The sequence below is a fragment of the Primulina tabacum genome, chromosome 8 (assembly GCF_025594145.1).
Source record: "Primulina tabacum isolate GXHZ01 chromosome 8, ASM2559414v2, whole genome shotgun sequence".
NCBI lineage: Eukaryota > Viridiplantae > Streptophyta > Magnoliopsida > Lamiales > Gesneriaceae > Primulina > Primulina tabacum.
In genome coordinates, this window is record NC_134557.1 from 22160656 (window position 1) to 22175678 (window position 15023).

The 15023-nt window shown below is 40.3% G+C and overlaps 2 protein-coding genes across 2 annotated transcripts; both read left to right on the forward strand.

Moving 5' to 3' along the window:
- Positions 1-9861: 9861 nt before the first annotated feature.
- On the forward strand, positions 9862-10554 carry LOC142554641 (uncharacterized). Its single transcript, XM_075665307.1, has 2 exons — positions 9862-10007; positions 10125-10554. The coding sequence occupies exons 1-2, from the start codon at positions 9862-9864 to the stop codon at positions 10552-10554; spliced, it is 576 nt and encodes a 191-aa protein (XP_075521422.1).
- A 79-nt stretch (positions 10555-10633) lies between these two features.
- LOC142554642 (uncharacterized) lies at positions 10634-13038 on the forward strand. Its single transcript, XM_075665308.1, has 4 exons — positions 10634-10768; positions 12439-12611; positions 12725-12881; positions 12943-13038. The coding sequence occupies exons 1-4, from the start codon at positions 10634-10636 to the stop codon at positions 13036-13038; spliced, it is 561 nt and encodes a 186-aa protein (XP_075521423.1).
- The last annotated feature ends 1985 nt before the right edge of the window (positions 13039-15023 follow it).

Here is a 15023-nt window from a genome sequence, read left to right on the forward strand (position 1 = left end):
CCACAAGGTTTTTCAAAAATTACTATTTTGCCCATTTAGATTTCGGAATTATCATTTTTTGTCCCTTTATTTTCGGAAATTTCATTTTAGTCCTCAAATTTTTTGAAAATATCCCATCATGTCCAAAGCTTTGATTTTTCTCAATTTTAAGTCCTAAAACTTTCATTTAGAAATAATTTTCTTGATTTTTCTCAATTTTAAGTCCTAAAACTTTCATTTAGAAATAATTGTCTTCCTTACATAATTAAAGCTCATAATTCGAGTCCACTTTCTATGGTTTCCATTGTCATGTCTTAATTCTAACTAAGGTAGAGCATGCAACCTTTTTTTCCACTAGGTTATTCTTAATCTCAAATCAATTCTAATAACCAATTTAACATTTCATGCAATAAATACAATATAAAAATGTTAAATAACTAGGTTACTGGTGATGAGGGTCGTGTCTGGCTCCTCCTCAGCTTCTTCTGCATGCATAACATAAAATCTTCCCACTGTTGGCGCTTTCTTCTTCGGGCAACCAGCAGTTTTATGTCCTTCTTTCTTGCATATGAAGCACTTTTAGGTCCCCCACATGCACTTGCCATGGTTTTGACGATTACATTCCTTTCATAGTGGCCTATCCTCAGATTTTGGTGCTCCAGGTTGTGGTGGTTTTTGTGGTCCTGGCTTCTTCACTTTCCCTTGGGGCTTTTGCTGCCCTTGAGATCTAGGAGATCCCGTATATGGTTTCTTATTCGGCTGGGAATTCTGCTGGTGTTTCTGTCTTTTGCGCTGCATCTCAAAATCAATATCTGTAAAGTCTTGCTCGGCTTGGAAATCATAGGCAGTGGCAGCTGCATAATCCTAGGGTCGCATCATTATCACATCACGGCATATAGTAGGTCGTAGACTATCCAAAAAGTGCCTAATTTTCTCAGCAACATCCCTAGCAATGAGGGACACAAAGTGACAACGCTTATCAAACCTCCTAACGAACTCAGCCACAGTAGTTTCTCCCTAACGGAGAGTCATAAATTCCCTCTTCAAGCGTCTTCGGATGTCTGCAGTAAAGTATTTCTCATAGAAAATATTCTTGAATTGCACCCAAGTAAGTTTGGAAAGATTAATACCATGTTCCACTCCTTCCCGCCGCCAGAGGGAAGCATCATCTCTAAACATATAAGTAGCACATCTCACGTGTTCAGCATCTCCCATATTCAGATATAGAAAGTGCACCTCAAGTGATTGAATCCAACCCTCAGCAACAAATGGGTCAGTGGTGCCAGAAAATTCCTTTGGACCGAGCCTCAAGAACTGATTCATATACATCATGTTGTGGCCTCGGAGCATGCTGAAACTGCTTTTCAAAGAAGCGTGTCATGCCCTTTAATGCACGAATAGCAGCATACCCATTAGGAGATGGGGGTGCATTCCCTTGAGGATCCCCAACATTCTAAGCTTGCCTATCCATAATAGGTGCGCGTCTAGGAATCATTATATCTGAACGTTTTCCAAATTTCTAAACACACCAACATGCATTTAAATCTAAGTTTTCTAATCATGCACCATATATTAATCCATTTTTGAGCAATTTTAAGCATATAAATATATAATCTCGAAAAAACTATTAAACATGTAACGTAAACGTATAATTCATGTAATCATGCAGGCATCATCATAAAAATCATGTAAAGAAATTAAACTTATAGGTTTGAGGCTTGGCCACTGAGCTTCCCAGCACTGACGGTGGAACAACCCTTTAAAGGTATATTGCTCTGATACCAACTGAAACGTCCACTACTCGTTTTTCTTTAAAATACTGGAAATTTTTTTTCCCTCTAATTTATCGGCCTAACTACTATAAATATAAATATACTTTAAAAATAACCTTGCACAATTTTTTTAAAATAAAACAACCAACTATCATTTGAAAATTCAAAGGAAATAATTCAAAACAAAAATCGTTAATTGTTTACCAAACTTATCTTAACAATATCTCAAAATAAAGCTAACTCTAACATCCTCTCAAAAACAACTCAAAAGGCATCATAAAAATCTTAAAATCTTTAATGTAAACTTAAAATCATAAATGCGGAAAACTAGCGCTGATCTTCGGGTTATGTGCTCCTTCATTCCGGCAAGATCAACTATCAAGTCCCTCAACCACAGAACTATCATGCTCACCTACATCGATCACACCTAGTGAGTTTAATGAATCAGTAAATCATAATCTTGGTAACAAGTAATACATATACAATCACATGCAACAGTGAAAATATTTTTACTTAAAATAACATTACATGAACATGCATAAACTTAAATATTTTTCTTTCCTCATAAACATTTTCCTTTTCATCATATAAGTATACATTTTTCTTTTCGTTGAATTCAGATCGTTAATTTTGACTTTCATATCAGCTGAAGGTCGATGGATCCATCTACGTCCCGTCAACTGAGCCTAGGTCTTACATATCATCATATCATCGTATCATCGTATTAGTCACAATTACTTCTCCTCCTTCAATTTTTCGTAATTTTACCACTTATAAAAATTCAAACAAATAATAATCATTTTTTTTAGACCAAGCATGCAACATATCTTTTAGTATTATCGTTTAATCATAAAATTCCATAAACATTTATAATAATCGTATTCATTATTTACAGCATTCAGGGCATTGCCATGACGTTAACTATTTTTCAGGTGTAAAATGACCGTTTTAACCTTAGACATAAAATTTCTCGAATTTTGATTTTTTCTTACTTTCATTGACTCTAGATCATCCCAAATAATTATTTTAGCTAAAAATAAATTTATTATATTTTTATTTAGCTTAAATTCATGGTTTTCTATTTAATTTAATATTTATTAATTCGTAGAGCGTTTTAATCCCAAATTAATTTAAACTTTACTATTAAATTTCCAAATTTTAAACATAGACTTTTTATATCTAAATTACCCTCGTGAACCAAGATTCAAACCCCGTGTACTATGGTTTGAACCCCTAGTCAATAAAACACCAAAACCGAACTCTAGGTTTAACCCTTGAGCCATCTCCCAATTTTATCGATCCATGCCCGAGCCACCTTGAGCCAACCTCTTCCCAAATCACTTATGGACCCTACTGACCAGCCTTGACCCCTTGAACCATCCCCTAGCCCGCTGCAACCTCCTGCACGAAGACAAGAGCATGCGCGAGTTCCTTCATCTTTGCGCATATGAATCCTATTGCGCTAGGACTCCTTGCCTGAGCCACCACTCAAGCCCAGACCCTGTGGACCCACTATTATTCCTCGGGTGGATTGGGAAGAGTCCAAGCGAGCTAGGACTCTTCCCTAGACACCGTGCTTGAGTCCTAGCGTGGCTAGGACTCCTTCTCATACCCAACCACGTCCAAGCCCAGCCCTGGTCAAGCACTGGCTGAGCCATGCGATGGTTCCACCTCAACCGAACCCTTGAGAACCATACCAGCAACAATTCGTTGAAGCCTTGTTCCTAACTTGTGCAGCCATGGTGTTTGATTTTCTAGGCCCTTAAACCCACCTACACTTGACCTTTTTGGTGTCCTTATGATGGCAGCCCCTTCATACATTAATCTTTCAAGTTTTGAAGCATAACCGCACATGTATTATGCACACACAAGCATAATAACGAAAATATTCATAAGGAAATCATGTTTTTCATGCAAACAATAATCAAACAAGTAATATGGAATGACAGATGAGAAAAAGGAGATTTATGACGTGTCTTTGAGTATATTACGCACAAAAACGTTTTGGCGGCGCGAAAAACGGTGACGTAGAAACCTAGGATGAAATCCCTTTGAAAAACCGTGGCTTTTCCTCTCAAATCTCGTGTGTGTGCGTGTGTTTGCTGCTGAAGGACTCCTTGTGTGTGAGCAGTGGTGTGTGTGAGTTTGTGGTTTAGTTTTAGGGGTTTTAAGCTTATTTATTTGATAATTACACAAGTGTGCAAGCTTGGACCCATTAAGCCCATTAGTGCATATTTAAAATATTTTGTTTAGGAAAGTTGGTGAAAATATTAGCCGAGTTTCTAAAGAAGTTCATATTTTCGTCGAAAATCGAATACCGTTAAAATTACGACTCGTCGTATAAAATCACCTCAAAACTTCTTATTCTTAAATATATCATTTAGCATCAACCATATCTTAAATAAGTAAAAACAATTATTTAATAAAAATATTTTTTCTTTTTTTAGCCCTCAATCTCCGTTCCTTGATCGCATATCGAATAACCTTAAAAAATGCAGTTTTCATGCATTCGTGTGGAAAGTACATTTTATATATGCAACCATGCACATCATATTCAATTAAGCAATTAAAATCATTTAATTAGCTATTTTCATTTTTCTTAAATTTACATGTAGTTGGATTACGTCATCTTAATTTTGGACCTTACATAATTGACTAGGAACGAATTTAGATTTTACATGTTTATAAATGAGTTTAAACATCGAAGTACGATTTATTTGTATTAAAGTATAATCAAGGTCTTTATCTATGTTGATCACATGGTTATACAGATAAAGAAATAACAAACCATGAAATAATGCATTATATTAAAATAAATATTGTTTATTGCAACCGAGTCAATAAATTCCCTAGCCAATAGTTAGCTTACATGGCATCTACTCTAACAATCATATCTGAAACATTCTCATCAGTACATATCTTCTGTAGCATCTTAGAGTCCAACATATCACAAATCCAATGATATCTCATGTCAATATGTTTTTATCGTGAGTGAAAAGTGATTCTTGTTGGCATGAGTTGCATTTTGGGTAATATAACACATATTTTTCTTGCATTTTGGGTAATATCTCCTATAGAAAGCTTCTTTAATTGCATTATACTCATCATCTACAGTCAACAAAATAACACATATTTGCATTTTAGATTTCAATGAAACTGATCTTCCTGCAAAAGTAATCAAGTATCCGGATGTAGATTTTCTCTAGTCCAAATCACTAGCCATATCTATATCTATAAAAAATATCCAACACATATTTATCATTCCCAAAGCGCTAAAAAACTCTAGAAGTACCTATGAGATACTTGAAAATCTATTTAAATGTAGAATTTCTTTTCCTGGATCAGAAAGAAACTGACTAACAACATCAACTGCATGAGCAATATCTGGCCCATAAAAATCATCACACACATCAAGCTACCCACCCCATATGCATAAGCCACATTCTACATCTCTTGTTTCTCTCCTTTCACTTGTAGGATTTTGTTTTTATCTAATCATAAAATGTCATGCATGTGGAGAGAAAACTAGATTGACGTACTCATGTTAAATCTCTCAAGAATATTTTCTATGTACTTTTCTTGGGATAACCACATCTTGTTCTTTTTACCATCACGAATAATTTTCTTGCCAAATATTTGTTTGGCAGGACCCAAATCCTTCATGCCAAAGGACTTATTGAGCTCTCTCTTGAGTTTCTCAATCTTAGCAGCATAACGACCAATAATTTATATGATATCGACATATAACAAGAAAATCACAAAAAATTAGTCAGTTGATTTCGTAACAAAAATATATCAGTGAGAAGTAGTGTTACTGTATCCATTAGCTTCTATAAAAACATCAAACTTCATGTACTATTGTCTCGTATAAACTCTTTCTCGACATGCAAATATAATCTTCTTTCTTTTTTACTGTAAAAGTAACGTCCCAAATTCGAAGACTATCCCCACTGTACAAAGACGAATCTTTCCAACGTGCTTATGTTTTCACTCACACACACTCTAGAAAACTTCCCAATGGGTCACCCATCTCAGAATTACCCCAAATCAAGCATTTTTAACTTTGGAGTTCTTATGTGATGAGCTACCGAAAAGAAAATGCAACTTCTTTATACGAGTAGTACTTATCAAATCTTTTAAGTCCTCTTCAACTGCGCAGTCCTATACCTGAACAGTTTTGGATTCCCTCTCTTTCCAGTGTAAGATCGGTTTATTCATCTTCCCATCGCCTAGAAGTCTGTCAGGAGCCGCTCATTGTCCGTGCAACCTCATGGCACAAACGATCGCTCCCCACCCTCTTCGACCTCGGGACTCACATTCCCACAAGCCTCCGCTTGGTTCGTACCCAAACCACATCGTACTAGGAAAGGTCGGCTCTAATACCAGCTGTAACTCCCCAAATTCTATGACTCAACCCATTGTATCAAGACGAAACTTTCCAGTATGCTTATGTCCTCACTCACACGCACCCTAGGAATTTTCTCAGGGCTCACTCATACCAAAATTGCCCCAAATCAAGTACGCGTAACTTTGGAGTTCTTATGTGATGAGCTACCGAAAAGAAAATATACCTTCTTTATATGAATAGTACCTATCAAATCTTTTAAGCCCTCCTCAACTGCATAGTCTCATACCTGAACAGTTTTGGAATCTTTCTCCTTCCGGTTTAAAATCGATTCATTCATGTTCCCTTGGCCTAAAAGTCATCTACGAGCCGTTCATTGTCCGTGCAACCTCGTGACACCGACAATTACACCCCACCCTCTTCGGCCCTGAGCTCACATGCCCGCTGCTTCCACTCGGTTCGTCCCCGAACGACACAATACTAGGAGAGGTAGGCTCTGATACCAACTATAACGTCCCAGATTCGACGACTGTCCACACTGTATCAAGACTAATCCTTGCAGTGTGCTTATGTCCTCATTCACACGCACTCTAGAAAACTTCACAGCGGGTCACCCAAATTAGAATTGTCCCAAGTATAGCACGCTTAACTTTGGAGTTTTTATGTGATGAGTTATCGAAAAGAAGATGCTCCTTATTTATATAAGTATTATCTACCAAATCTTTTAAGCCCTCATCAACTGCACAGTCCTATACCTGAATAGTTTTGGAATCCCTCTTCTTCTGGTGTAAGATAATTTCATTCATATTTCCTTCAACTAAAATTCTGGCAAGAGCCGCTCGTTGTCCGTGCAACCTCATGGCACCGACGATCACTCCCCGCCCTCTTCGACCCCGAGCCTCACGTGACCACCAGCTTTCGTTTGGTTCATCCCCAAACAACAACGTACTATGAGAGGTCGGCTCTGATACCAACTGTATCGCCCCAAATTCGATTAATGTCCCCATTGTACCAACACGAATCTTTCCAGCATGCTTATGTCCTCACTCACACGTACTCTAGGAAACTTCCCAGGGGGTCAGTCATCCAAGAATTGTCCCATGTCAAACACAATTCATTCATGTTCACAATGTGTTTTTAAGTGTATTTTTCAAAAATGGGACTTTATTGGGTATTTTTACCCGCATGATTTTATTTTTATCCGATACGTAAATTTTATCGAATCGGGGGATTTTTTGAGAATTTGGCTAGTATTTTCAAAAACTTTCCAACATAAAATATTTTTTGGTAGTGTGTTTGGATTTAATGGGCCTACTTTTAAGCTTATTGGGCTTAAAATCCTTTTAATTCTTTTTCATTTAAAATTAGTTCCCATTAGCTAAATTATTTCTATTTAATTTACCCACTAATCAAACCCTAACCCTACCTCCCTCACATCAGCCGACACTCCCCTTCCCCCACCATCTTTCTCTCTCGTTTTCAGCATCCCTCAGTTTCAAGGCTTCAGCCATAGTGTTTCCTTTCAAGAGAAATTCTTCCGGCGCTCTCCCGACGTTTGTTCTTCATCGTTCTTGCGTAGAAATCACCAAGGCACGCATGTTCTTCTCTTGTACATCATATACGCTGATATTATGTGTAATATTCATGTGATAGCATGTGAAATTCTCGGTGTATGCATGTGTATGTATCAATGTGATTTTCATTCATTTTGTTCCACTTCTCATTCAGTTTTCACGGTTTACTTGTTGTGATTGCGAGGGGCTGCCGATCTAGGGCCTTAAGGAGCTGTGGATGTTGAGAGTCATGAGGTGGTTAAGCTTGTATCGCTGTTGGGTGGAGTGGTGTGTGATTTGATTCAGGACGCGAGAAGTTGCACGTGTATTGTCTCGATTGGGGTTGAGGTTCGGACCAAAGGTGAGGCCGCTTGGGTGGGGAATCTCGAGGCCGTAGACTGGTCCCTAATGAGTTTTAGTTGCGATCTGGAATAGCTCGAACCCTGCTAGTCTGGACTCAAGGGCCGCGCGAGAGAGTTGTATCGAGAGGGGCTTGGTCGAGCACATTGGGAGGTTTAGCTAGAATATGGGACCTCCAGCGTGCATGGGATCATTTGCGTGGGTTTAGTAGGTGTAGGGTCGTCCTAGGATGGTCTAAGGAGGGTTGAGTCGGGGCTGGATCAATCGGGCGTAGGCTAGGGCGCAAGAATGGGACGTGAGGTACTAGGGTTAGTGGTTAAGAGAAGTTTCTGGATTTTTCCAGCAGCTGTTCAGGAGTGCTTCAAATCTGTAAAAGCTTTGTTTTGGGGTTCTTAGGACCTTTTAAGTGTTTATAAGGTGTGGTAAAATGTTGGGAAAATTTTTGTTGAGTTTCGAGTCCATTCGGGTTAAAACCGGGACCCCGGTCTTGGTTTTAAAACAAATCAGTTAAGTTATGTTATGGGGTCGAGTTTACATCTAAGATTGCTTTTATATATGTTTTGGGACATTCTAAGGAGTTTGGTAAGTTTCGGGTCAATATTAGCTGTCCAAGGTAGAACGGTGATTTTTGGGTTCCATTTTGCACCCGGGATGAGATTTTGGTCCTGGCAGCGTCCTGAGCACAAATTTACTATATTTTAAATATTTATGCATCATGATCACGATTTTTAAGATTTTATGATAATATACGTTGCCTGCTTGGATTTAAAAAAAATTGCATTTGTGCATGATTTTCATAAGTGATGTAAATGATGATGTTTTGAATGATGGGAATTAGTGTTGGCTATCGAAGTATATATAAATGCATAAGATGTATACGTAAATGATGATGATGAGGCCTAGGCACAGTGGATGGGTGATCCTGTCACTGATGTCCGACAGCCGCCGGGTACCGCGGTTCTACGTATGATAGATCCATCATAAATGATGATGTACGATAGTCACCTCTAATAAACTGAATTCACCAATGGAAATGGTAAATGATGAATGATGATTAATGATGAGCATTTTTGGCACGTCATGATTTTATACGACACGTTTATGTTACGCTTTTAAAATTCATGAAAGATATGTTGAATATGATATTTTTCACTGTTGTGTGATATGTATAGATCTTTTTTATTTATGGTACAGGTGTGTTGAGTCTTTAGACTCACTAGGTGTGTGAGATGCAGGTGAGTTCGATGTCGAGGGGACTGGAGGTGTTGAACTCTGAGTCGGTAGACCTGGTGGGCGACAAAACCCGAGGACCTCATGATTTTCCGCACATTTATGATTTCATGTTATTGAGAGGATATGAGCATTTTATAAGATGTTTTATTTTACTGTTTGACATTAAGATTTTTTCTCCTTTATATTTTTATTGATAATTATTTAAGATTATTTTTAAATGATATTTTTAAGTAGGACTGCATGCATGCAAATTATTTAAATGCGTATTTCAAAATGTTTTCAAAAAAAAATATTTCCGCACTTTAAAAAAAGTAGACGTTACAGTTGGTATCAGAGCAAGTGTCCTGTATAGGGTTGTGCAACAAGCTTTTGCAGCTCAGTCTTCAAAACCTCAAGTCTGTAAGCTTTTATGTTTTCAATTTTTAAAATGATTTACTATTATCACCTGCATGTTCTTATGATTTACGCTTTATGATGATCTACGAGATAGGTTTAACTGCTTTTATGATTTAAGGTTTATTATTTTAAAAGCTAGATTAATTACATGATGAGTTACGTTTATAAATTAGACTGTATTCAGATATGCCTCCCAGACGTGCTCCCAGTGCAGATAGGCAGGATGAGATTCCTAGGTGTGCATGGCAGGGGACCTCCACCACCGCCGCCAAGGGACCCAGCTACCCGACTTCTGGAGGATATGGCTAAGCTACTGGAGCAGGTACAGCAGGCTCCTAAGCCTCAGGTGGACATTTTCGAGCAGTTCAGGTGACTTAACCCGAAGGAGTTCTGGGTCACTACTGATCCATTCTTAACAGAGGGATGGATCCAATCTTTGGAGCTACACTTTGAGTATCTTTAGATGAGGGATGGCGACCGGGCTAGGTGCGCCATCTATATATTGAGAGACGATGCGTCCTTTTGGTGGGAAGGAGCCGCTCATGCTGTGGACTTGGATACCCTTACCTGGGCCATGTTCAAGGAGTTGTTCTATGGTAAATACTTTTCAGCCGACGTCAGGGGCTGCCTGAAGAGAGAGTTTATGAGTCTCCGCCAGGGGGACTCGTCTATGGCGGAGTTTATCCGCAAATTTGATCGGGGCTGTCACTTCATGTCTCTTATTGCCAGGGATGCCAGGAAGAAGCTGCGGCACTTTATGGATGGAATGAGACCTACCCTTCGTCGGGATGTGATGTTGATGAGGCCGACGAGCTACGATGAGGCCACTTCTTGTGCCTTCCAGGTGGAAAAGGCGCTCCGAGACATAGATTTTGAGGTGCAGAAGAAGCAGTTTTCAGGGCCGTTGAGACAGTAGGGGCAGCAGAAGCCCCAGGGTCAGGTTAGGAGGCCCCAGCAGCAGAGACCTCCTCAGGCGTCAGGGGCGCCTAAGCAAGATGACAGGCAACCATGCCTGTAGTACAGGAAGTTCCATGTCGGCAGGTGCTTATGGGGAACCTTCAAGTGCTTTGTTTGTGGACAGGAGGGCCACAAAGCAGTGGAATTCCCGAAGAGCACAGGCCCCACTACTGGTCGGACCTATGTGATGCTTGCAGAGGAGGCTGAAGTAGAGCCAGACTCGACACCGATTACCGGTAACCCTTTTGTTTAATATTTTAATTTACTGTACAATTGCATGGATTTGATGCTTGCTTGAGGATTTATTTTTGGGATTGATAACTTAGAAGGAATTAGGATGCATTCTCTACCTAGTCGAGAATAAGAATGTAATTATTTGATTGAGAACAAAATTATCGACCAACGATTTTATGGGTCAATTTGTAAATTTTGATAAGTTGAAGGACCCATAGGGCAATTTTCAAGCTTTAGGGGGACTAAATTGCAAATTTTGAATTTTTGGGGAATGATATTTGGGTTAATTCAATGATTTTTTCGAGGATTTTTGGTTTATTACTGAAAAAGAATTCCTTAAGTTCAACATTATTAGATTTGATGGTATATTTTGTCGCAGGGAGGATATATATTGCAGGTGTAGCCACGCATGCATTGCTAGATTCAGGGGCTACGCATTGGTTTATATCTGAATTATTCGTGAAGCGACTAGGAATCATATCAGTTGCGTTGGATTCTGGGTTCAGAGTATCAATCCCATCTGGAGATCAGATGTTCACTTCCCGGATAGTGAGAGGATTGGAGCTTAGATTGCAACAGAAGGCAGTACAGGCACATCTGATAGTACTACCGTTGTCAGAGTTTGATATCATCTTGAGCATGGAATGACTATCTTCTCATGGTGCAATCATAGACTTTCGATAGAGGTCAGTGTCTGTCAGACCGCCCAGTGGGAAGACATTTGTTTTCGAGGCAACTAGACATCAACAGATGCAGCACGGCATTTCCTGCCTGTGCGCGAGGAAGCTCATGAGGAGAGGCTGCCAGGCATTCTTAGCCAGCATCGTATCAGTGGCAGACCAGTATCGTATCAGTGGCAGAGCTAGACAGTCAGAGGCTGGAGGACATTGATGTAGTCAGGGAGTTCTCCGGTGTTTTTCCTGACGATGTTGCAGGCATCCCACCAGACAGAGAGGTGGACTTTTCGATTGAGCTCATGCCAGGGACAATGTTGATATCTAAGGCACCCTACCGATTAGCTCTGCAGAGATGAAAGAGCACAAGGATCAGATTCGGGATCTGCTGGATAAAGGTTTCATTCAACCTAGTTTTTCTCCATGGGGCGCACCAGTGCTATTTGTTAAGAATAATGATGGCAGCATGCGACTGTGCATCGATTACAGAGACCTGAACAGGGGCACAGTTAAGAATATATATCCATTGCCGAGGATTGAGGATTTGTTTGATCAGCTTTAGGGAGCATCAGTGTTCTCGAAGATAGACCTTCGATCCGGATACCATCAGCTGAAAGTGAGGGAGTCTGACGTGCATAAGACAGTCTTCCGAACGCGTTACGAGCACTATGAGATCTTGTTGATGACCTTCGGTTTGACGAACGTGCCAGAGATTTTCATGGATCTTATGAATCGCGTGTTTCAGCCATTTTTGGATCAGTTTGTCATAGTTTTCATTGAAGATATTCTGATCTATTCGAAGAGCAGGGAGGAGCACAGTCAGCATCTGAGAACAGTATTGCAGCCTCTTCAAGACAGACGACTGTATGCCAAGTTCAACAAATGTGAGTCCTGGCTTGACATGGTGGCATTCTTGGGGCCACATTGTATCTCAGGTTGCCATAGAGGTCGACCCCAGTAAGGTAAAGGCAGTCAGAGATTGTCCAGTTCCTAAGAGTGTGACAGAGATCTGTAGTTTCAGGGGACTAGTAGGTTACTATAGGAAGTTTATTCAGAGCTTCTCCTCTATTGCGATGCCTATGACCGCCTTGACGAAGAAGAATGCCAAGTTCATCTAGGGATCTGAGTGCCAGGAGAGCTTTGACAGACTAAAGCTAGCATTGACCATTGCATCAGTACTAGCGATGCCATCAGGACAAGTAGATTTTGTGGTGTATACAGATGCATCGAATTTTGGTTTGGGCCTGGTTCTGATGCAGCAGGACAGAGTGATAGCCTACGCGTCCAAACAGCTGAAGGTTCATTAGCAGAACTACCCGAGTCATTAACTCGATCTAGCAGCAGTGGTGTTCGCCCTGAATATCTGGAGACACTATCTGTATGGGGAGAAGTGCAGGATTTTTACAGATCATAAGAGCCTGAAGTTCTTCTTCACACAGAAGGAACTGAATATGCGACAGATGAGGTGGCTTGAGATGGTGAAGGATTATGATTGTGACATTAACTACCATCCGGGTAAGACTAATGTGGGGTAAGACTAATGTGGTTGCAGACGCTTTGAGCAGGAAGCACGCGGTGATTGCTCATCTGTCAGTGCAGAGACCACTACAGGCTGAGATTCAGAGATTTGAGCTTGTAGTTATGTTAGGGGTGAGGCCCCGAATCTTGCTAATCTGACCGTACAGCCGACTCTGAGAGACAAGATCCGGACATGGTAGACTTCTAACAAGCAGTTACAAAAGTGGAGACAGAGGGACGAGGCTAAGGGTCAGAGACTGTATTTAGTTGTGGATGGCATAGCCAGATATATGGACGGCCTATGGGTTCCTGACAGTGATACCCTCCAAGCAGATATCTTGAGCGAGGCCCACAACACCGGGTACTCCATCCATCCAGGGAGTACGAAGATGTATAAGGATCTACAGTCTCTGTATTGGTGGCCACGCATGAAAGGAGATATCCTGTGATTCGTCTCCGAGTGTTTGACTTGTTAGCAGATCAAAGCAGAGCATCAGCGACCTACAGGGAAATTGAGACCACTCCCTATTCCCGAGTGGAAATGGGAGAACATTACTATGGATTTTGTGACAGGGCTTCAGATGACTACTGGAGGATTCAATTACATCTGGGTGATTGTTGATCGGCTCACTAAATCAGCTCATTTCTTACCGATCAGGAAAACATTCACCATGACTTAGTACGCAGAGCTGTACATCATAGAGATAGTCAGACTGCATGGGATTCCAATTTTCATCGTGTCAGACAGGGATATGGGGTTCACGTCTGCATTATGGAAGAGCCCCCATCAGGCGTTAGGTACGAAGCTTCGGTTCAGTACTGATTTTCATCCCCAGACAGACGGTCAATAAAAGAGGGTGATTCAGATTCTGGAGGACCTACTCCAATCTTGCATGATCGACTTCCAGGGCAGCTGGGAGCCGAAGTTACCTCTGGTGGAGTTCACATACAACAACAGTTATCAGGGATCGATAAGGCACTTTACGGGAGGAGTGTAGGTCGCCATTTTATTGGGACGAGGTGGGAGAGCGAGCAGAGTTGGGTCCGGATATTTTCAGACAGACAGCAGACTTAGTGGCCAGGATTCGAGACAGGATTAAGACTGCACAGAGCAATAAGAAGAGTTATGCGGATCAGAGGCGGCGAGATCTTGAGTTCGTAGTAGGGGATAATGTTTTCGTGAAGATCGCACTGATGAAGGGTGTGATGAGGTTCGGGAAGAAGGGCAAGCTCAGCCCTAGATTCATCGGACCCTTTGAGATCCTAGAGAGAGTCGGGACACTCGCATACAGAGTTGCTTTACTGCCGAATCTGGCAGGAGTCCATAACGTGTTCCACTTCTCCATGCTGCGGAAGTACATGTCTAATCCTTCGCATGTGCTTAATCACGAGCTACTTCAGCTGACACCGCACCTATCATTCGAGGAGAGACCCACTCAGATTTTGGATAGGCAGGAGAAGAGGCTCCGGAACAAGGTGATCCAGATGGTCAAGGTCAAGTTGCTGAATCATTCCGAGGAGGAGGCTACTTGGGAGACCGAGACCGAGACCTAGATGAGGAGTCACTACCTGAAGTTATTCGTTACGTTCTAAATTTCGAGGATGAAATTTTATTAAAGTGGGGGAGAGTTGTAAGGTCCAGGAACTAAATTCACGTAACTTAAATGCATGCAATCTAGGATTTTTATTTAAATTATGAGTTTAATTATTTTATGCATAATTATTGCTTGATAGGACGTATTCCATGAAATTTTAAAAGTTCATGCATTAAAGATTTTTAAGTTGCATTTCGCGACCGAACGAGGAACATAGACCGGAGAATTATCTGGAAAATTATTTTTATTAAATGATTAATTTTTATTAATTAATTTAAGTTGTTTTTAAGTGTAATTTTAAAAAATGGGTTTTATTTAGTATTTTTACCCGCATAATTTTATTTTTCTCAGGTACGCAAATTTTATCAAATCGGAAGACTTTTTGAAAATTCGGCTAATATTTTCAA